Source organism: Bufo bufo, chromosome 7, assembly GCF_905171765.1.
Source record: "Bufo bufo chromosome 7, aBufBuf1.1, whole genome shotgun sequence".
Taxonomy (NCBI): Eukaryota; Metazoa; Chordata; class Amphibia; order Anura; family Bufonidae; genus Bufo; species Bufo bufo.
In genome coordinates this window covers 13,740,343-13,764,054 of record NC_053395.1, presented here as the reverse complement: position 1 = coordinate 13,764,054, position 23,712 = coordinate 13,740,343, and the positions used below count along the sequence as shown (strand labels likewise).

The following is a 23,712-nucleotide window of genomic DNA, read 5'->3' as shown; positions in this document are numbered from 1 at the left end:
GCCGTGTCGCTTTGGCGAATCCTGCAGCCTCTTCCTAGGCCACTGATGTCACGTTCATCGGTCCCATGGCCTATGTGTAGGTCAGTCACATTCAAATGAATGGGGCTGAGCTGCAATACCAAGCACAGCCACTTTCCAATGGATGGCGCTGCACTTGGTAAGCTGTAAGGGAGGCTGCAACACTCACCGGAGCACCACAGCCTCTTCAAAAAGCTGATGGGTGGGGGTGAGGGTGTCAGACCCCCACTGATCAGATACTGATGACCTATCCTGAGGATAGTCCATCAGTATTAAACACTAAGGAAACCCCTCTAATATTGTGAATAATTGATACAGAAAGAATTTAGAAAAATCTATGAGCTAATAAATTATCATGAAATAATACCTTGTACCTGATACTTTGTAGCAATAATGTAACATCACAGCTCCATCCAATTAACTAGGAAACGTAAATCTACATTCGCACAATAGTGAAAAAACGTCCGTTAAACACGGAGACACTGTCAGTTTTTAATGGACGTTTTTTCCACTGTTGCCTTTCTGAAAAATGGGGGTCATTTATGAACGGTGCTATGCCTTTTTTGTGACTTTTTAAATGCTCAAGCAACAATATTTTGTTGCACAGTTGTTTTTGTGCAGAATTATTCTTTTGGGATATTGGCCCCAAAGAATTTACAAAAATTTCTGCCAGAAAACAGGCAAAAAACAACTCCCGGCCAGATGAGCTCTGAAAGCTCGGGAATCGGCCGCCTGCACTGCCAGCAGCGCCATGTTTGTGTGGGAGCGCGTCATCAGGGAAGCAGGTGAGTATTTGTGTTTTTTTTTCTTTCTTTTATGTAGCTGGAGTGCGCACTGGGGGCCAAAGGAGGACATAACTCTGTGAGAGGGCACATATCTGGGCATAACTAAAGTGAGGGAACACATATCTGGGCATAACTACAGTGAGGGGGCACATATCTGGCCATAACAACAGTGAGGGGGCACATATCTGGGAATAACTACTGTGAGGGGGCACATATCTGGGCATAACTACTGTGAGGGGCACATATCTGGGCATAACTAAAGTGAGGGGGCACATATCTGGGCATAACTACTGTGAGGGGGCACATATCTGGGCATAACTACGGTGGGGGGGCACATATCTGTCCATAACTACACTGAGGGGGCACATATCTGGCCATAACAACAGTGAGGGGGCACATATCTGGGCATAACTACAGTGAGGGGGCACATATCTGGGCATAACTACAGTGAAGGGGCACATATCTGGGCATAACTACAGTGAGGGGGCACATATCTGGCCATAACAACAGTGAGGGGGCACATATCTGGGCATAACTACACTGAGGGGGCACATATCTGGCCATAACAACAGTGAGGGGGCACATATCTGGGCATAACTACACTGAGGGAGCACATATCTAGGCAAAACTACAGTGATGGGGCACATATCTAGGCATAACTACTGTGAAGGGGCACATATCTGACCATAACTACAGTGAGGGGCACATATCTGGCCATAACAACAGTGAGGGGGCACATATCTAGGCATAACTACTGTGATGGGGCACATATCTAGGCATAACTACTGTGAAGGGGCACATATCTGACCATAACTACAGTGAGGGGCACATATCTGGCCATAACAACAGTGAGGGGGCACATATCTGGGCATAACTACAGTGAGGGGGCACATATCTGGGCATAACTACAGTGAGGGGGCACATATCTGGCCATAACAACAGTGAGGGGGCACATATCTGGGCATAACTACAGTGAGAGGGCACATATCTGGGCATAACTACAGTGAGGGGGCACATATCTGGGCATAACTACAGTGAGGGGGCACATATCTGGGCATAACTACAGTGAGGGGGCACATATCGGGCCATAACAACAGTGAGGGGGCACATATCTGGGCATAACTACAGTGAGAGCGCACATATCTGGGCATAACTACAGTGAGGGGGCACATATCTGGGCATAATTACAGTGAGGGGGCACATATCTGACCATAACTACAGTGAGGGGGCACATATCTGGCCATAACTACAGTGAGGGGGCAAATATCAGGACATAAATACTGTGAGGGGGCACAAAGGTGGGCATAACTAGTGTGATAGGCACAAAGGTTCCTGATCCAGAGGACATCACGCCGATGCCAGCGTCACCCTGGATGAGGTAGGACCAGTTGGGTCTTTCATTTATCGCAAGGAGTATTGGTACCCCCATGTACCCTCTGATAGATTTTATTAGGTGGGACAGTTATGCATTGGGCGGAATTAGAGGAGTGGCTTAGTGTAAAAAAACAAATCTGAATCCTTGCCCCGGGTGCAGGAAAGCCTAGTTACACCTCTGTTTTTGCCTCATGCCCAGACTGCCAGGGGCGCATACCTCGTCATAAATTAAGCACATCCTCCGCCAGCGCAAAGGGGAAACACAGACCGGTGTAATAATCTGGTCATGGTAAATGACCCCCAATATAGCCTGTCTTGGAAGAGCAACTAACCACAGGATTACCGAGCACGTAATTAAACTATGATTCACAGACAATCGGTCAGAGACATTGCAGACAGAGACGGGAGTGCAGCTCTGGAAATAATGCACAAAGTAACACAAGCCCTGATCCTACAACGTGTTCTGCTCCAACCGGCTCTGCTACATCTATCTAAATTGTAGCAGACACAAGCTATAATGTAGCGAGAAGCTTTAGGCAAACAACACAGACAATGGAGAGAGGAGGGGCGGTGGCTGCCGCGGTGTTGGAGCTGCTATACGGCGTATATAAGGCAGACCTGAGACAAGTGACAGTAACACTCACATGTGTGACAGAGGAAGAGAAGCAGCAGGGCTCCCGCTCGCCCCATGGCAGTGCCTTCATTTATTCTCCTCCATCTCTGTTCAAGGGAAATCATCTTGTTCTCTGCAGATTTAGGCCACGACGGTCGGGAAAGTGAAAGTGAAAGAAAGCAGCTTCATTCCTGGAATACAAAGTTCGAGTTCCTAGATTTCCCATGGCTCCCGGGAAGGACTGGAGCAATTTTTTTTTTATACATATGTAGAATGTTTTCCTTCCCATCGACTCCACCTCGATACTGTGTGACAACCAGAAAGGTGACTTCATGATGCAATACATCTTATTAAGGCTACATGCACACGAACGTTGTTTGTTTCCGTGTCCGTTCCGTTTTTTTTGCGGATAGGATGCGGACCCATTCATTTCAGTGGGACAGCAAAAAATGCGGACAGCAAACCGTGTGCTGTCCGCATCAGTATGTCTGTTCCGTAGCCTCGCAAAAAATATACGGCATACGGATGTCATCCATTTTTTTCCGGATCTTCAATTTGCGGACCGCAAAACACATACGGTCTTGTGCATGTAGCCTGAAAGGAATGTTTGGAAACAATGAAAGGTAATGTTCAGAAACGGCCAGAAAACTATTGCAGTCTCCTAAAAGAACAGGGGAGCCTTATCTATGTGGTGTTTAAGGGGTTGTGTCACCTGAGATATTGGTGGCATATTGCTAGGATATCTGCCACCAATGTCAGATAGGAGCAGGTTCCAGAGGTAGTACCCGCACGTGTCTAGAGAAGGAGAGCGCGTTTTGCTATTATCGGAAGTCCTATAGAAATGATGGAATAAGCGCCTTGCAAACGCGGCCACCTCTATGGGACTGCTGAATATAGCCATTGAAATGAATGGAGGGTGGCTGTGCATGTGCGGGGGTCCAGAAGTGGGACCTGCACCTATCTAACATTGATGGCCATATAAATCTAAGGTGAGACAACCCCTTTAACTTTCTTGTCTTGTCTAGGCCTCTACTGTTATAATAGAGCTGCCATCTATCCCTGTCCTCTAATGATGAAGAGATGACCCTGCTGTCCCTGTCCTCTAATGATGAAGAGATGACCCTGCTGTCCCTGTCCTCTAATGATGAAGAGATGACCCTGCTGTCCCTGTCCACTAATGATAGAGATTACTCTGCTGTCCCTGTCCTCTAATGATAGAGATTACTCTGCTGTCCCTGTCCTCTAATGATGAAGAGATGACTCTGCTGTCCCTGTCCTCTAATGATGAAGAGATGACTCTGCTGTCCCTGTCCTCTAATGATGAAGAGATGACTCTGCTGTCCCTGTCCTCTAATGATGAAGAGATGACTCTGCTGTCCCTGTCCACTAATGATAGAGATTACTCTGCTGTCCCTGTCCTCTAATGATGAAGAGATGACCCTGCTGTCCCTGTCCTCTAATGATAAAGAGATGACCCTGCTGTCCCTGTCCTCTAATGATAAAGAGATGACTCTGCTGTCCCTGTCCTCTAATGATAAAGAGATGACTCTGCTGTCCCTATCATCTAATGATAAAGAGATGACTCTGCTGTCCCTGTCATCTAATGATAAAGAGATGACTCTGCTGTCCCTGTCCTCTAATGATAAAGAGATGACTTTGCTGGCCCTGTCCTCTAATGATAGAGATGACTCTGCTGTCCCTGTCCTCTAATGATAAAGAGATGACTCTGCTGTCCCAGTCATCTAATGATAAAGAGATGACTCTGCTGTCCCTGTCGTCTAATGATAAAGAGATGACTCTGCTGTCCCTGTCCTCTAATGACAAAGAGATGACCCTGCTGTCCATGTCCTCTAATGATAGAGATGACTCTGCTGTCCATGTCCTCTAATGACAAAAAGATGACTCTGCTGTCCCTGTCCACTAATGATAAAGAGATGACTCTGCTGTCTCTGTCATCTAATGATAAAGAGATGACTCTGCTGTCCCTGTCGTCCAATGATAAAGAGATGACCCTGCTGTCCCTGTCCTCTAATGATAGAGATGACTCTGTTGTCCGTGTCCACTAATGATAAAGAGATGACTTTGCTGTCCCTGTCATCTAATGATAAAGAGATGACTCTGCTGTCCCTGTCCACTAATGATAAAGAGATGACTCTGCTGTCCCTGTCATCTAATGATAAAGAGATCACCCTGCTGTCCCTGTCGTCTAATGATAGAGATGGCCCTGCTGTCCATGTCCTTTAATGACAAAGAGATGACCCTGCTGTCCATGTCCTCTAATGATAGAGATGACTCTGCTGTCCATGTCCTCTAATGACAAAAAGATGACTCTGCTGTCCCTGTCCACTAATGATAAAGAGATGACTCTGCTGTCTCTGTCATCTAATGATAAAGAGATGACTCTGCTGTCCCTGTCGTCCAATGATAAAGAGATGACCCTGCTGTCCCTGTCCTCTAATGATAGAGATGACTCTGTTGTCCGTGTCCACTAATGATAAAGAGATGACTTTGCTGTCCCTGTCATCTAATGATAAAGAGATGACTCTGCTGTCCCTGTCCACTAATGATAAAGAGATGACTCTGCTGTCCCTGTCGTCTAATGATAAAGAGATCACCCTGCTGTCCCTGTCGTCTAATGATAGAGATGGCCCTGCTGTCCATGTCCTCTAATGACAAAGAGATGACCCTGCTGTTCATGTCCTCTAATGATAGAGATGACTCTGCTGTCCATGTCCTCTAATGACAAAAAGATGACTCTGCTATCCCTGTCCACTAATGATAAAGAGATGACTCTGCTGTCTCTGTACATCTAATGATAAAGAGATGACTCTGCTGTCCCTGTCGTCTAAAGATAAAGAGATGACCCTGCTGTCCATGTCCTCTAATGATAGAGATGACTCTGCTGTCCCTGTCCTCTAATGATAAAGAGATGACTCTGCTGTCCCTGTCCTCTAATGATAAAGAGATGACTCTGCTGTCCCTGTCCTCTAATGATAAAGAGATGACTCTGCTGTCCCTGTCCTCTAATGATAAAGAGATGACTCTGCTGTCCCTGTCCTCTAATGATAAAGCGATGACTCTGCTGTCCCTGTCCTCTAATGATAAAGAGATGACTCTGCTGTCCCTGTCCTCTAATGATAAAGCGATGACTCTGCTGTCCCTATCCGAGTCTATAGAACAAAACTCAAAAATGAGCTGCAGAAATCAAAAAAGTCAGCCTATTGCCTGCCCGAAACTTCAATAGTCAGATATGAAATAATAAAAACAACATAATGCACGGCATCATACATATACAGCATGGTAATGGAACATGCAATGAAGAGCCAGCAACCTGGAGAACATTTGCTGCAAAAGCAACCAGTCAACACGGCATGTTCATGTCGTGGGGGAAGTGGATAGGTGGTGCCCCCTTCTCTGCTGCAATCGCTATTGTCCGTAGCATTTAAGGCTTAAATAGCTGTGATCACAGATTAAAAGACGGCCCCAGAGCTGCCATCACTCAGAGCCTAGGAAATCTATTGTAATAAAAAGAAAAAATATATATGTCTATTACCACCAAACAAAAATGGGTTAAAGGGCTTCTGTCACCCCACTAAAGTAATTTTTTATTTTTTTGGCAACTTAAATTCCTTATAATGCGATTTATCAATATATAATGCTCTTACTTATTTTGGTTCAGCAGTTTCTTAAAAAAACGGACTTTTATAATATGTAAATTAGCTCTCTACCAGCAAGTAGGGCGGCTACTTGCTGGTAGCAGCCGCATCCTCCTTTCATAAAGACGCCCCCTCCTCCTGTTGATTGACAGGGCCAGCGAATACGATCGTCCTCTGGCTGGCCCTGTCTGCGTTCAAAATCTGGCGCCTGCGCCGTAGCTGTCTTCAGTCGGCGCAGGCGCACTGAGAGGAGGACGCTCGCTCGGCCGCTCCATCCTCAGTGCACCTGCGCCGGGTGTAGATGTGACGTCATCGGCGCAGGAGCATTGAGGATGGAGCGGCAGAGCGCGCGTCCTCCTCTCAGTGCGCCTGCGCCGAATGAAGACAGGTACGGCGCAGGTGCCAGATTTTGAACGCAGACAGGGCCAGCCAGAGGATGATCGCGTTCGCTGGCCCTGTCAATCAACAGGAGGAGGGGGCGTCTTTATGAAAGGAGGAGGCGGCTGCTACCAGCAAGTAGCCGCCCTACTTGCTGGTAGAGAGCTCATTTACATATTATAAAAGTCCGTTTTTTGAAGAAACTGCTGAACCAAAATGAGTAAGAGCATTATATATTGATATATCGCATTATAAAGAATTTAAGTTGCCCAAAAAAAAAAAGTGACTTTAGTGGGGTGACAGAAGGCCTTTAATAATGGGTTAGGATTATAACAGGCACGGACCTGGACATGATGAATGGGGCGGATTCATACCGTCCTTTGCCTTGCAGCGTTTGGCAGTAATATCTTCACCAAGAATGAATCCTTATGTGTACGTATGTATGTGTACATTGTGCATCGTATGATGGCACTACAGACGCAGCCTCTGTATATAATCCATGGTCATACAGGGCTGGGGCGAAAAGACAAAAAATTGGTGACTTGGAGTAGTTATGGTATGTTCGGGCAATGTCCCTACTGTGTGACAGAAACATATTACAGGGGTTGTGACATCATTAAATGTTGTATTAATATGATTCAGCACAAAAAAACTGGTTACTTTAGCAATTTACTTTCTGTCACAGAAATGCTCCAGTTGCGAGATATTCTGTTTACTTTATTATAGTGGTGCCCCCTGGTGTTTAGTCTGTATAGTAATATGTACATCTTCCTACTGAGCTGCCCGCACATGCTCAGTTCCATCCTTCAGCTGCAACCAGCCGTATATACTGTTAGCAGCTGTTACAGTTACAAGAAGAGAGCGGCAGCAGAAAAGACACCCCTCCTGAGCTGTGATAGGGAAAGAGCTGCAGCAGAAAAGACCCCCCCCCCCCGAGCTGTGATAGGGAGAGAGCTGCAGCAGAAAAGACACACCTCCTGAGCGTGATAGGGAGAGAGCTGCAGCAGAAAAGACACCCCCCCCCTGAGCTATGATAGGAAGAGAGCTGCAGCAGAAAAGACACACCCCCTGAGCTGTGATAGGGAAAGAGCTGCAGCAGAAAAGACACACCCCCTGAGCTGTGATAGGGAGAGAGCTGCAGCAGAAGAGACACCCCCCCCCCCTGAGCTGTGAAAAAGAAAGAGCTGCAGCAGAAAAGACACATCCCCTGAGCTGTGATAGGGAAAGAGCTGCAGCAGAAAAGACACCCCCCCCCTGAGCTGTGAAAGGAAAAGAGCTGCAGCAGAAAAGACACACCCCCTGAGCTGTGATAGGGAGAGAGCTGCAGCAGAAGAGACACCCCCCCCTGAGCTGTGAAAGGGAAAGAGCTGCAGCAGAAAAGACACACCCCCTGAGCTGTGATAGGGAAAGAGCTGCAGCAGAAAAGACACACACCCTGAGCTGTGATAGGGAGAGACCTGCAGAAGAAAGAACATGTATCCTGAGCTGTGATAGGGAGAGAGGTGCAGCAGAAAAGACACCCCCCCTGAGCTGTGATAGGGAGAGAGCTGTAGCAGAAAATACACCCCCCCCTGAGCTGTGATAGGGAGAGAGCTGCAGCAGAAAATACACCCCCCCCCTGAGCTGTGATAGGGAGAGAACTGCAGCAGAAAAGATACATCCCCTGAGCTGTGATAGGGAGAGAACTGCAGCAGAAAAGACACTCCCCCGAGCTGTTATAGGGAGAGAACTGCAGCAGAAAAGACACCCCCTGAGCTGTGATAGGGAGAGAACTGCAGCAGAAAAGACACACCCCCTGAGCTGTGATAGGGAGAAAGCTGCAGCAGAAAAGACACACCGAAATAAAGTGGCCTAAATAGGAGGAACTGCTCAAAAACCCCAAACACTGTAGCGTGTTTCTAACCGGGGGAGCAGTTCCTCCGCATGTGGTCCGCTGCTAGCGGCAATCCCCAGCAAAATGCATACAATGGAGGATGTCGGTAGCGGGCCACATGCACCACACAAGCATCCTACACAAGACGGAATAATGTGTGGATGGAAATACAAAATTACATAAATCACTGACAAATGTGCACCACAATGATAAGCAACTAACAATTCTGGCTAATCCCTCAAGTGGATGTTAAAAGCTTAGACTTTAGACAACATATTCCAGTCAGGAACACATCGGAGCCCTTTTGCACCAACGTCAAGGTATCTCAGTGTGGCAATGGGTCCTACCACTAGACTGCCTATGGTGTGTGAACAAGGTCTTTTCAGTGATTTATGTAATTTTGTATTTACATCCACACATTATTCTATCTTGTGTGGTTGCATGTGGCCTGCGCCGACAGGAACTGCTCCCCCGGTTAGAAACACGCTACAGTGTTTGGGGTTTTTGAGCAGTTCCTCCCATTTAGGCCACTTCATTTCAGTGATTTTTTTTCTATATATGTATTGAATGTGCCATTGCGTTTTGCTGATAGCATTCTGTTGCACCTTGTAGCCTGTGTCACATGGCCTGTTATAGGTGTGGCTCACAGCCTTATCATCTCTACCACTACCTGAGTGATTTCACTATGGAGGTATGTGGGAGCTTGGCTGTAAGTTGTATCTTAGCACCTATCAGACCTTGTTCACACACCATAGGCAGTCTAGTGGTAGGACCATTGCCACACTGAGATACCTTGACATTGGTGCAAAAGGGCTCCGATGTGTTCCCGACTGGAAAAGTCTCAGCTTTTAACATTAGCTTGAGGTATTAGCCAGCATTGTTAGTTGCTTATTATTGTGGTGCACCTTTTTTAGTGATTTATAGAAAAGACATACCCCCTGAGCTGTAATAGGGAGAGAGCTGCAGCAGAAAAGACACCCCCTGAGCTGTGATAGGAAGGGAGCTGCAGCAGAAAAGACACACCCCCTGAGCTGTGATAGGGAGAGAGCTGCAGCAGATAATAAACACCCCTGAGCTGTGATAGGGAGAAAGCTGCAGCAGAAAAGACACATCCCCTGAGCTGTGATAGGGAGAGAACTGCAGCAGAAAAGACACACCCCCTGAGCTGTGATAGGGAGAGAGCTGCAGCAGAAAAGACACCCCCTCTGAGCTGTGATAGGAAGGGAGCTGCAGCAGAAAAGACACACCCCCTGAGCTGTGATAGGGAGAGAGCTGCAGCAGAAAAGACACACCCCCTGAGCTGTGATAGGGAGAGAGCTGCAGCAGAAAAGACCCCCCCCCCCCGAGCTGTGATAGGGAGAGAGCTGCAGCAGAAAAGACACATCCCCTGAGCTGTGATAGGGAGAGAGCTGCAGCAGAAAAGACACATGCCCTGAGCTGTGATAGGGAGAGAACTGCAGCAGAAAAGACACACCCCTGAGCTGTGATAGGAAGGGAGCTGCAGCAGAAAAGACACACCCCCTGAGCTGTGATAGGGAGAGAGCTGCAGCAGAAAAGACACCCCCCCTGAGCTGTGATAGGGAGAGAGCTGCAGCAGAAAAGACACACCCCCTGAGCTGTGATAGGGAGAGAGCTACAGCAGATAATAAACACCCCTGAGCTGTGATAGGGAGAGAGCTGCAGCAGAAAAGACACACCCCCTGAGCTGTGATAGGGAGAGAGCTGCAGCAGAAAAGACACATCCCCTGAGCTGTGATAGGGAGAGACCTGCAGCAGAAAAGACACCCCCCCTGAGCTGTGATAGGGAGAGAGCTGCAGCAGAAAAGACACCCCCCCTGAGCTGTGATAGGGAGAGAGCTGCAGCAGAAAAGACACACCCCCTGAGCTGTGATAGGGAGAGACCTGCAGCAGAAAAGACACCTCCCCCCTGAGCTGTGATAGGGAGAGAGCTGCAGCAGAAAAGACACCCCCCCTGAGCTGTGATAGGGAGAGAGCTGCAGCAGAAAAGACACACCCCCTGAGCTGTGATAGGGAGAGAGCTGCAGCAGAAAAGACACATCCCCTGAGCTGTGATAGGGAGAGACCTGCAGCAGAAAAGACACCCCCCCTGAGCTGTGATAGGGAGAGAGCTGCAGCAGAAAAGACACACCCCCTGAGCTGTGATAGGGAGAGAGCTGCAGCAGAAAAGACACCCCCCCCTGAGCTGTGATAGGGAGAGAGCTGCAGCAGATAATAAACACCCCTGAGCTGTGATAGGGAGAGAGCTGCAGCAGAAAAAGACCCCCTCCCCCCACCCCGCAAGCTTTGATGGGGAGAGAGCTACAGCAGAAAAGACACACCCCTCACTACCTTTTAACCCTTCAGTGCTGGATAAACTATTTATTGGATAACCCCTTTAATCCCTGAGGAGCTGACAAAATGTCTTGTGCAGGATCTCCAGTACTGCAGCAGGTAGGGTTGGACATTTTTTCATTGTTTTAATATCTTGCATTTATATTTATGGATTTAAAGGGGTTGTCCGGGTTCAGAGCTGAGCCCATACATATCCCCTTCTTCTACCTCTCAGACCCTCTGACATGAGCAGGGCAAGGGCTGTTAAAAAAAAAAAAGTACACTGCTAAGCAGAGGCTAGGGCAGAGCTAAGGCCCGCCCATCAGAGTCGATGACGTCACTGGGCTCACTGCAGTGGCGTAGCTAGAAATGACTGGGCCCCACAGCATATTTTTGAATGGGGCCCCCCTCCCCCAGTAATTTTTTCACAACGCCTTCCTTTCATGCCGCCCCCATTCCTGTGACTAGTAAAGATCGCTCTTTCAGACCAGGCCCGGCAGCTGTCCCATCCGTTTCCTATACTGTCTATACCGTCACTGTATATAATTTCATTGTGTAATATTGTTGAGGGGACCCTGACAAAATCTTTTAGTCCTCCTCCTCCTGGATGGGCCCCTTCGGGGTCAGGGCCCCAAAGCAGCCGCTTCCCCTATAGTTACGCCCCTGGCTCACTGCAAGGCGGAAGCCTCCGCCTAGCTTACCCATAAAGAGCCCGGTACGTATCTGCAGAAAAAGCCCTTTTCCTCTGCGATTCAGCGCAGGGCAAAGGGGAGCATCGGACCAAGTTGTCATTCTCTTCTAGGTTCCCAGCACTATGTCTCCGCCATCTGTTCTCATTTCTCATCAAACCAGTATTGTCCTAAAAAAAAGAAATCATGCATTGTCCAAGCAGAACATCCCGTCCAGGAATAGCCTACAAATCCCCGTGCTGTAATAAGAGGGATCGCGGCCATTGTTGTAATGTATGCAGAGGATTGGGGGTGAGAAAGCTGATTTCTATCAGGGCCTAGTCTGCTGCAATGGCCACAGATCTAAGCTCATGGAGATGGACCTGATGCTGAGACACATTGTCTACATGTGCAGACTTGTGCCAACCTACAGGAACGCAGAGTCTCAATGGGCGACGAAAGCAAGGCGTACTTGACTTAAAGAGTCCCCTGTAGAACATACCTTATCTCCAACATGCCTGACCAATGAGATCCACTTACAGGGTGGTCGGGATTGTTCTCCGACTCATTTATCAAGGAGAATGTGAACTCAAGAGATCGGACAGAACCTGGTGAGCGAGAGAAAAAGCTGCTCTGCTGAAGACCTTGTTCCACCACATCTCAGCAATGGAGCCAATGCGTCTTCTACTGCAGGTGACGAAGAACCTGGATCTGGTGATGAAGGTCTTGAACATCCTGATAGTGGAGGCACTGGTCTTGATGATGCTGATACTGGTGGCACTGGTCTTGAAGACGCTGACACTGGAGGTGAAGGTCTTTCGTCTTGTGACATTGTTAAATCGTTTTTCTCTGTTGACGCAGATATTTCTTCTTCTGTAGATCGGCAAAACATGTGGCTGCATCGTGAATGTCTGTTCTGTGGAGGACGGGGTGCTTCATCATCATCATCGTCCTCTGGTCTACAAACTGTGTAAAGTAAGCACAAAGATCACAGAAAAATACATCAGCGAAAGAAATCCTTATGTAATCATGAGCTTGTGGTGCAAGTCTACCGCACAGTGCCCGATCTATGTATTGTATCACCTGCTATAGGATTAGCTACGTCAGTGCTGTATCACACATCACAGGCTTAGATACACAAACTCATCAGAAAGTATCAAGAGAGGTTTGATATATAGACTCAGCAGACAATATTATGTATGATAGCTTTAGAGACAGCAGACAGTATCACATATCACCAGGTTAGATACACCGCTCAGCAGACAGTATCGCAGGATTAGATACACAGCTCAGCAGACTGTATCACACACCATAGGATTAGATACACAGCTCAGCAGACAGTATCATACAGGAGAGGATTAGATACACAGCTCAGCAGACTGTATCACACAGGAGAGGATTCGATACACAGCTCAGCAGACAGTATCACACATAAGAGCATTAGATACACAGCTCAGCAGACAGTATCACACAGGATAGGATTAGATACACAACTCTGCAGACAGTATCACATATTACAGGGATACACAGCCCAGCAGATAGTATCACACAGGATAGGCTTAGATACACAAACTCAGTAGAGGAATATAAGACATGATTTCTTTAGGACAGACTTGAGCTCCTCACCTGGCGTCCTCCATATCCAGCATGTCACCAGTGCGGCCACCAGGAAGACAGCGCTTGGGACCTCAGTGAGTAGACTTAGGATGGAGACACAAGACCAGTCCAGAGACCCTTCTGAGAGAAGAACGACTGTCAGTTCTTGGGGTGCAGTATATTGTGTCATAGACTCTGGTGATGTAAGGTCTAGAACTTTCTGCTGTCACCAGTGAGGAGCAATGGTTACTGGGTATAAAGCGGCTGCTGGAAATCAGTCATTTTCTATGTAAGGTACAGGACGGACGGTGACAACGTTCAATCTCTGAGTCATGAGGCAAAGACGATCTCTACAGGACACTGCGGATGGACGCAATCTATTGTTCTCTGTTATCTGTCACTTCAAGCTGGGGACTGTAGTGTCCTTCAATGGGATGAGTGATAGGAAGTGTAAAAGCCTCCCTGTCCATCGCTTTACATATCTCCAGTGCTGAGAGCCTCCAGAGACTTCTACATCCATGTGTGAGCCATATGACTCAGCCGCCCCTCTTACACCAAGCTGACTTTGGGAAAGATCCAGCTCAACCCCACTGATTTCCCTAATATTCTGAAGATCACCTGCATTAAGGAGACCCTTCCTCCACCACCAAATGAGTCCTTAAGTCATCAGCTCTTGTAAGTTCTCAAAACTTCTATTTCAGCAATTTCTAGGTTATAGCTGGTTTTGTTAAGCTGGATGACAACCAATATGACCCTCAATTCAGTTCTTAGGTTATCACTAAGCTTTCCAAAAGTTGAGTATCAAATCTTAATAAAATGTCAACGACTACTGTTCACGTAAATGTGCAAGCTCCTTACCTTGTTTGTCCAGCGTAATCTCCTTCATCTTGGAGTGGGGGCTGTATACGACCAGACACTTATATACACCTTTGTCTGAAATCTCCACTTTTGATATTCTCAGAGATGTATCCCCTATCAGAGCAGCCTGGAGGTCCATGGACAGTCCCGGCCGAGAAACGTTTAGCACGTTGTCATACGTTAGAAACTGTTTACGCATGAAAAACCATGTATGGCTAGAAATGTTGTGTCTACAGGAAGCTGGTCCACATTAAAGGAGCATATGAGGATGACGTCAGATTCTATCAGAACCTGGTAGGTTTTTGGGCCAGAGAAGTCGAAAGCTCCTACCAGGAGAGGGAAAAAAAGAGTGAATAAATGTACAGATAATGTGTCGCTATGATATGGACAACCTGCCATTTCCACACTTTCCTGGTTCCTACTGCTCTCAAATAAACCTTGTCTTAGGGTACCGCAATGGGGTAAACGATGAGGCTATTACCATAGAAAAACATTGTTATCATAGAACTGGGCACAACAACCTAATTCTTGGAAGGGCAGATCAATGTGGATCAGTCCTTCATTTCTCCAGCACTTTTAGCTTAGGCAGGGTGCTGGATCTCCCCTTTAAAGAGACCAGTCCTGTATGGAGACTTACTGGAAATGCTCCATGGGAAAAAAAATATCCATCTGTAGATATAAAGTAGTTCCAGTAAGTCCCTGGGGCAAACTGGCCATAGACCATACAGGGAAACTTCCCGGTGGCTGATGCACAGGTGGCCGCCTCAGCCTTCCTCATGGCTGCTGGCTGGGAACATAAATATCTGATGCTCTGAGTATTAATTTAGGAGGGGTCGTATTATGGTACTTATAGTCTTGTATGTAGAGTAACACAGTTATAATACTGAAAACAATTCATATCCTTCTTCTACCACTCATAGCGGCTTAAACATAGTGAATAACCCATCAGGGAGCAACAATGAGCACAGGGATAAGATCTGTGAGACACAAAACACATTTATAGATACATATTTATTTACAGGGCAGCTAATATACATCTAAAAGGCCAAGCAGTATGAACTATACATATATTTCCTGATGTGGCATCCGTGGTTGTTGTCAATCAATAAAACTACAGCATAGAGAAAAATTCTATAAAGTCAAATGAGACACGTGGGATATGGATGCTGCACATCCTCCAGTTGAATGCATTTCCAATTCGGTTGTGATCTTTCTTGTACTCCATCCACTGCTTGTATACCATACAATGCAAGACCAGCAGGGCGGCAATGAGAACCCCCAAAGGACAGCAAGCAATCAGTGTGTCAAATAGTGTGACTGAAAACAAACAAAAACTTTATTTAGTTATCGTCTCAATCACTGAATACAAAGGAAACACTGAGCCTATGTACAAGAATATAACTAGTATAATACTGCCTCCTATGTACAAGAATATAACTACTATAATACTGCTCCTATGTACAAGAATATAACTACTATTATACTGTCTCCTATATACAAGAATATAAATACTATAATACTGCCTCCTATGTACAGGAATATAACTACTATAATACTGCCTCTTATGTACAAGAATATAACTACTATAATAATGCCTCCTATGTACAAGAATATAACTACTATAATACTGCTCCTATGTACAAGAATATAACTACTATAATACTGCTCCTATGTACAAGAATATAACTACTATAATACTGCTCCTATGTACAAGAATATAACTACTATAATACCGCTCCTATGTACAAGAATATAACTACTATAATACTGCTCCTATGTACAGGAATATAACTACTATAAATACTGCCTCCTATGTACAAGAATATAACTAGTATAATACTGCCTCCTATGTACAAGAATATAACTGCTATAATACTGCTCCTATGTACAAGAATATAACTACTATAATACTGCTCCTATGTACAAGAATATAACTACTATAATACTGCTCCTATGTACAAGAATATAACTACTATAATACTGCTCCTATGTACAAGAATATAACTACTATAATACTGCTCCTATGTACAAGAATATAACTACTATAATACTGCCTCCTATGTACAAGAATATAACTACTATAATACTGCCTCCTATGTACACGGATATAACTACTATAATACTGCCTCCTGTGTACAAGAATATAACTACTATAATACTGCTCCTATGTACAAGAATATAACTACTATAATACTACCTCCTATGTACAGGAATATAACTACTATAATACTGCCTCCTATGTACAAGAATATAACTACTATAATACTGCTTCTATGTACAAAAATATAACTGCTATAATACTGCTCCTATGTACAAGAATATAACTACTATAATACTGCCTCCTATATACAAGAATATAACTACTATAATACTGCTCCTATGTACAAGAATATAACTACTATAATACTGCCTCCTATGTACAAGAATATAACTACTATAATACTGTTTCTATGTACAAGAATATAACTACTATAATACTGTTCCTTTGTACAAGAATATAACTGCTATAATACTGCTCCTATGTACAAGAATATAACTACCATAATACTGCCTCCTATGTACAAGAATATAACTACTATAATACTGCTCCAATGTACAAGAATATAACTACTATAATACTGTTCCTATGTACAAGAATATAACTACTGTAATACTGCTCCTATGTACAAGAATATAACTACTATAATACTGCTCCTATGTACAAGAATATAACTACTATAATACTGCTCCTATGTACAAGAATATAACTGCTATAATACTGCTCCTATGTACAAGAATGTAACTACTATAATACTGCTCCTATGTACAAGAATATAACTAATATAATACTGCTCCTATGTACAAGAATATAACTACTATAATACTGTTCCTATGTACAAGAATATAACTGCTATAATACTGCCTCCTATGTACAAGAATATAACTACTATAATACTGCCTCCTATGTACAAGAATATAACTACTATAATACTGTTCCTATGTACAAGAATATAACTACTATAATACTGCTCCTATGTACAAGAATATAACTACTATAATACTGCTCCTATGTACAATAATATAACTACTATAATACTGCCTCCTATGTACAAGAATATAACTACTATAATACTGCTCCTATGTACAAGAATATAACTACTATAATACTGCCTCCTATGTACAAGAATATAACTATTATAATACTGCTCCTATGTACAAGAATATAACTATTATAATACTGCTCCTATGTACAAGAATATAACTACTATAATACTGCCTCCTATGTACAAGAATATAACTATTATAATACTGCTCCTATGTACAAGAATATAACTATTATAATACTGCTCCTATGTACAAGAATATAACTACTATAATACTGCCTCCTATGTACAAGAATATAACTACTATAATACTGATCCTATGTACAAGAATATAACTACTATAATACTGCTCCTATGTACAAGAATATAACTACTATAATACTGCCTCCTATGTACAAGGATATAACTACTATAATACTGCTCCTATGTACAAGAATATAACTACTATAATACTGCTCCTATGTACAGGAATATAACTACTATAATACTGCTCCTATGTACAAGAATATAATTACTATAATACTGACTCCTATGTACAAGAATATAACTACTATAATACTGCCTCCTATGTACAAGAATATAACTACTATAATACTGCTCCTATGTACAAGAATATACCTACTATAATACTGCCTCCTATGTACAAGAATATAACTACAATAATACTGCTCCTATGTACAAGAATATAACTACTATAATACTGCTCCTATGTACAAGAATATAACTACTATAATACTACTCCTATGTACAAGAATATAACTACTATAGTACTGCTCCTATGTACAAGAATATAACTACTATAATAATGCCTCCTATGTACAAGAATATAACTACTATAATACTGCTCCTATGTACAAGAATATAACTACTATAATACTGCCTCCTATATACAAGAATATAACTACTATAATACTGCTCCTATGTACAAGAATATAACTACTATAATACTGCTCCTATGTACAAGAATATAACTACTATAATACTGCCTCCTATGTACAAGAATATAACTACTATAATACTGCCTCCTATGTACAAGAATATACCTACTATAATACTGCTCCTATGTACAAGAATATAACTACTATAATAATGCCTCCTATGTACAAGAATATAACTACTATAATACTGCTCCTATGTACAAGAATATAACTACTATAATACTGCCTCCTATATACAAGAATATAACTACTATAATACTGCTCCTATGTACAAGAATATAACTACTATAATACTGCCTCCTATATACAAGAATATAACTACTATAATACTGTTCCTATGTACAAGAATATAACTATTATAATACTGCCTCCTATGTACAAGAATATAACTACTATAATACTGCTCCTATGTACAAGAATATAACTACTATAATACTGCCTCCTATGTACAAGAATATAACTACTATAATACTGCTCCTATGTACAAGAATATAACTACTATAATACTGCTCCTATGTACAAGAGTATAACTACTATAATACTGCTCCTATGTACAAGAATATAACTACTATAATACTGCCTCCTATGTATAAGAATATAACTACTATAATACTGCTCCTATGTACAAGAATATAACTACTATAATACTGCTCCTATGTACAAGAATATAACTACTATAATACTGCTTCTATGTACAAGAATATAACTACTATAATACTGCCTCCTATGTACAAGAATATAACTACTATAATACTGCCTCCTATGTACAAGAATATAACTACTATAATACTGCTTCTATGTACAAGAATATAACTACTATAATACTGCCTCCTATGTACAAGAATATAACTACTATAATACTGCTCCTATGTACAAGAATATAACTACTATAATACTGCCTCCTATGTATAAGAATATAACTACTATAATACTGCTCCTATGTACAAGAATATAACTACTATAATACTGCACCCTATGTACAAGAATATAACTTTTATAATACTGCTCCCGTGTATAAGAATATTCTGATTGTTACAGGTAAGCGCTGGGGATGATGGGAGTTTCCTTCCAGTGAGTTCAGAGCTGACTCCTACGGTCCTATCTATATAGATAATGTAATCCGGTGATAGAAGAGGCTATATACTGGATGGGTGTAGCAGGACTCCATATTGTGGTGTCCTCCAGGTTACCTCGCACTGTGAGATGTGTGCCACCTGCTCTACATTCCTGGCCAGTTTGGTGGACGGTGACTGAGCACACGTACAGCCCGGAGTCCCTTCCTCTCAGGTCACTCAGTAGTATCCCTGCATCCCTGGAAATCCTGAAGCCCTCAGAGTTCACAAGAAATCGAGCCGAGTCCGAGGATCTGTCGCTTGGGTAGATTCTGGTCTCTCTCTCATTCTCATCTATTTTAATCCAGGTCAGTGACGGCTTCTGCAGTTGAAGACTCAGAGAGAAGGAGCAGTTCAGCTTCAGCGATGACCCACGATCCACCGTCTGTGGACCTGACTGCCACACCTGCTGCTTGAGACAACCTAAACACCACAGATGAGGGAGAGCTACAAACATGGAGAACGCAATACAGCATAATAAAGATACATGCAACAGTAAAATGGGTGATAACAGGGGGCAATAGACTGTATTCTCCTGTCCTACAGTCATCCTCTCCCCTGAAATGGCTGATAACAGGGGGCAATAGACTGTATTCTCCTGTCCTACAGTCATCCTCTCCCCTGAAATGGCTGATAACAGGGAGCAATAGACTGTATTCTCCTGTCCTACAGTCATCCTCTCCCCTGATATGGCTGATAACAGGGGGCAATAGACTGTATTCTCCTGTCCTACAGTCATCCTCTCCCCTGATATGGCTGATAACAGGGGGCAATAGATTGTATTCTCCCGTCCTACAGTCGTCCTCTCCCCTGAAATGGCTGATAACAGGGGGCAATAGACTGCATTCTCCTGTCCTACAGTCATCCTCTCCCCTGAAATGGCTGATAACAGGGAGCAATAGACTGTATTCTCCTGTCCTACAGTCATCCTCTCCCCTGAAATGGCTGATAACAGGGGGCAATAGACTGTATTCTCCTGTCCTACAGTCATCCTCTCCCCTGAAATGTCTGATAACAGGGAGCAATAGACTGTATTCTCCTGTCCTACAGCCATCCTCTCCCCTGAAATGGCTGATAACAGGGGGCAATAGACTGTATTCTCCTGTCCTACAGTCATCCTCTCCCCTGAAATGGCTGATAACAGGGGGCAATAGACTGTATTCTCCTGTCCTACAGTCATCCTCTCCCCTGAAATGGCTGATAACAGGGGCAATAGACTGTATTCTCCTGTCCTACAGTCATCCTCTCCCCTGAAATGGCTGATAACAGGGGGCAATAGACTGTATTCTCCTGTCCTACAGTCATCCTCTCCCCTGAAATGGCTGATAACAGGGGGCAATAGACTGTATTCTCCTGTCCTACAGTCATCCTCTCCCCTGAAATGGCTGATAACAGGAGCAATAGACTGTATTCTCCTGTCCTACAGTCGTCCTCTCCCCTGAAATGGCTGATAATGGGGGCAATAGACTGTATTCTCCTGTCCTACAGTCGTCCTCTCCCCTGAATGGCTGATAACAGGGAGCAATAGATTGTATTTTCCTGTCCTACAGTCATCCTCTCCCTGAAATAGCTGATAACAGGGAGCAATAGATTGTATTCTACTGTCCTACAGTCATCCTCTCCCCTGAAATGGCTGATAACAGGGAGCAATAGACTGTATTCTCCTGTCCTACAGTCATCCTCTCCCCTGAAATGGCTGATAACAGGTAGCAATAGACTGTATTCTCCTGTCCTACAGTCATCCTCTCCCCTGAAATGGCTGATAACTGAGGACAATAGACTGTATTCTCCTGTCCTACAGTCATCCTCTCCCCAGAAATGGCTGATAACAGGGGGCAATAGACTGTATTCTCCTGTCCTACAGTCATCCTCTCCCCTGAAATGGCTAATAACACGGGGCAATAGACTGTATTCTCCTGTCCTACAGTCATCCTCTCCCCTGAAATGGCTGATCACAGGGAGCAATAGACTGTATTCTCCTGTCCTACAGTCATCCTCTCCCCAGAAATGGCTGATAACAGGGGGCAATAGACTGTATTCTCCTGTCCTACAGTCATCCTCTCCCCTGAAATGGCTGATAACAGGGAGCAATAGACTGTATTCTCCTGTCCTACAGTCATCCTCTCCCATGAAATGGCTGATAACAGGGAGCAATAGACTGTATTCTCCTGTCCTACAGTCGTCCCCTCCCCTGAAATGGCTGATAACAGGGAGCAATAGACTGTATTCTCCTGTCCTACAGTCATCCTCTCCCCTGAAATGGCTGATAACAGGGGGCAATAGACTGTATTCGCATGTCCTACAGTCATCCTCTCCCCTGAAATGGCTGATAACTGAGGACAATAGACTGTATTCTCCTGTCCTACAGTCATCCTCTCCCCTGAAATGGCTGATAACAGGGGGCAATAGACTGTATTCTCCTGTCCTAGTCATCCTCTCCCCTGAAATGGCTGATAACAGGGAGCAATAGACTGTATTCTCCTGTCCTACAGTCATCCTCTCCCATGAAATGGCTGATAACAGGGAGCAATAGACTGTATTCTCCTGTCCTACAGTCATCCTCTCCCATGAAATGGCTGATAACAGGGAGCAATAGACTGTATTCTCCTGTCCTACAGTCGTCCCCTCCCCTGAAATGGCTGATAACAGGGAGCAATAGACTGTATTCTCCTGTCCTACAGTCATCCTCTCCCCTGAAATGGCTGATAACAGGGGGCAATAGACTGTATTCGCCTGTCCTACAGTCATCCTCTCCCCTGAAATGGCTGATAACTGAGGACAATAGACTGTATTCTCCTGTCCTACAGTCATCCTCTCCCCTGAAATGGCTGATAACAGGGGGCAATAGACTGTATTCTCCTGTCCTAGTCATCCTCTCCCCTGAAATGGCTAATAACACGGGGCAATAGACTGTATTCTCCTGTCCTACAGTCATCCTCTCCCCTGAAATGGCTGATCACAGGGAGCAATAGACTGTATTCTCCTGTCCTACAGTCATCCTCTCCCCAGAAATGGCTGATAACAGGGGGCAATAGACTGTATTCTCCTGTCCTACAGTCATCCTCTCCCCGGCCTGTAATGGCTGATAACAGGGAGCAATAGACTGTATTCTCCTGTCCTACAGTCATCCTCTCCCCTGAAATGGCTGATAACAGGGAGCAATAGACTGTATTCTCCTGTCCTACAGTCGTCCCCTCCCCTGAAATGGCTGATAACAGGGGCAATAGACTGTATTCTCCTGTCCTACAGTCGTCCCCTCCCCTGAAATGGCTGATAACAGGGAGCAATAGACTGTATTCTCCTGTCCTACAGTCATCCTCTCCCCGGCCTGAAATGGCTGATAACAGGGAGCAATAGACTGTATTCTCCTGTCCTACAGTCGTCCCCTCCCCTGAAATGGCTGATAACAGGGAGCAATAGACTGTATTCTCCTGTCCTACAGTCATCCTCTCCCCTGAAATGGCTGATAACAGGGGGCAATAGACTGTATTCTCCTGTCCTACAGTCATCCTCTCCTCTGAAATGGCTGATAACAGGGAGCAATAGACTGTATTCTCCTGTCCTACAGTCATCCTCTCCCCTGAAATGGCTGATAACAGGGGGCAATAGATTGTATTCTCCTGTCCTACAGTCATCCTCTCCCCTGAAATGGCTGATAACAGGGGGCAATAGACTGTATTCTCCTGTCCTACAGTCATCCTCTCCTCTGTAATGGCTGATAACAGGGGGCAATAGACTGTATTCTCCTGTCCTACAGTCATACTCTCCCCTGAAATGGCTGATAACAGGGGGCAATAGATTGTATTCTCCTGTCCTACAGTCATCCTCCCCCCTGAAATGGCTGATAACAGGAGCAATAGACTGTATTCTCCTGTCCTACAGTCATTCTCTCCCCTGAAATGGCTGATAACAGGGAGCAATAGACTGTATTCTCCTGTCCTACAGTCATCCTCTCACCTGAAATAGCTGATAACAGGGGGCAATAGACTGTATTCTCCTGTCATACAGTCATCCTCTCCCCTGAAATGGCTGATAACAGGGGGCAATAGACTGTATTCTCCTGTCCTACAGTCGTCCTCTCCCCTGAAATGGCTGATAACAGGGGGCAATAGACTGTATTCTCCTGTCCTACAGTCATCCTCTCCCCTGAAATGGCTGATAACAGGGGGCAATAGACTGTATTCTCCTGTCCTACAGTCATTCTCTCCCCTGAAATGGCTGATAACATGGGGCAATAGACTGTATTCTCCTGTCCTACAGTCGTCTTCTCTTCCCCTCTAAAAAGGGCTGATAACAGGGTGCAATAGACTGTATTCTCCTGTCCTACAGTCGTCCTCTCCCCCCCTGAAATGGCTGATAACAGGGAGCAATAGACTGTATTCTCCTGTCCTACAGTCATCCTCCCCCCTGAAATGGCTGATAACAGGGA

At 44.5% G+C, this 23,712-nt stretch overlaps 2 protein-coding genes across 3 annotated transcripts in view; both read right to left on the bottom strand.

Annotated features, from left to right (window-relative positions):
- The window catches only part of LOC121008481, a 74,415-nt gene extending 71,426 nt beyond the window's left edge, over positions 1-2,989 (bottom strand). For both annotated transcript variants that reach the window (XM_040441069.1, XM_040441070.1), the window contains exon 1: positions 2,822-2,989. In XM_040441069.1, coding sequence (XP_040297003.1) covers positions 2,822-2,915 — 94 coding nt within the window. In that variant the 5' untranslated portion in view covers positions 2,916-2,989. The remainder of the gene's footprint in view (positions 1-2,821) is intronic.
- Positions 2,990-15,176: 12,187 nt separating this feature from the next.
- Positions 15,177-23,712, bottom strand: part of LOC121008387 — a 29,587-nt gene continuing 21,051 nt past the window's right edge. Inside the window, exons 2-3 of the mRNA XM_040440888.1 lie at positions 19,362-19,706; positions 15,177-15,467 (exon numbers count right to left, since the gene is read on the bottom strand). Coding sequence (XP_040296822.1) covers positions 15,262-15,467; positions 19,362-19,706 — 551 coding nt within the window. The 3' untranslated portion in view covers positions 15,177-15,261. The remainder of the gene's footprint in view (positions 15,468-19,361; positions 19,707-23,712) is intronic.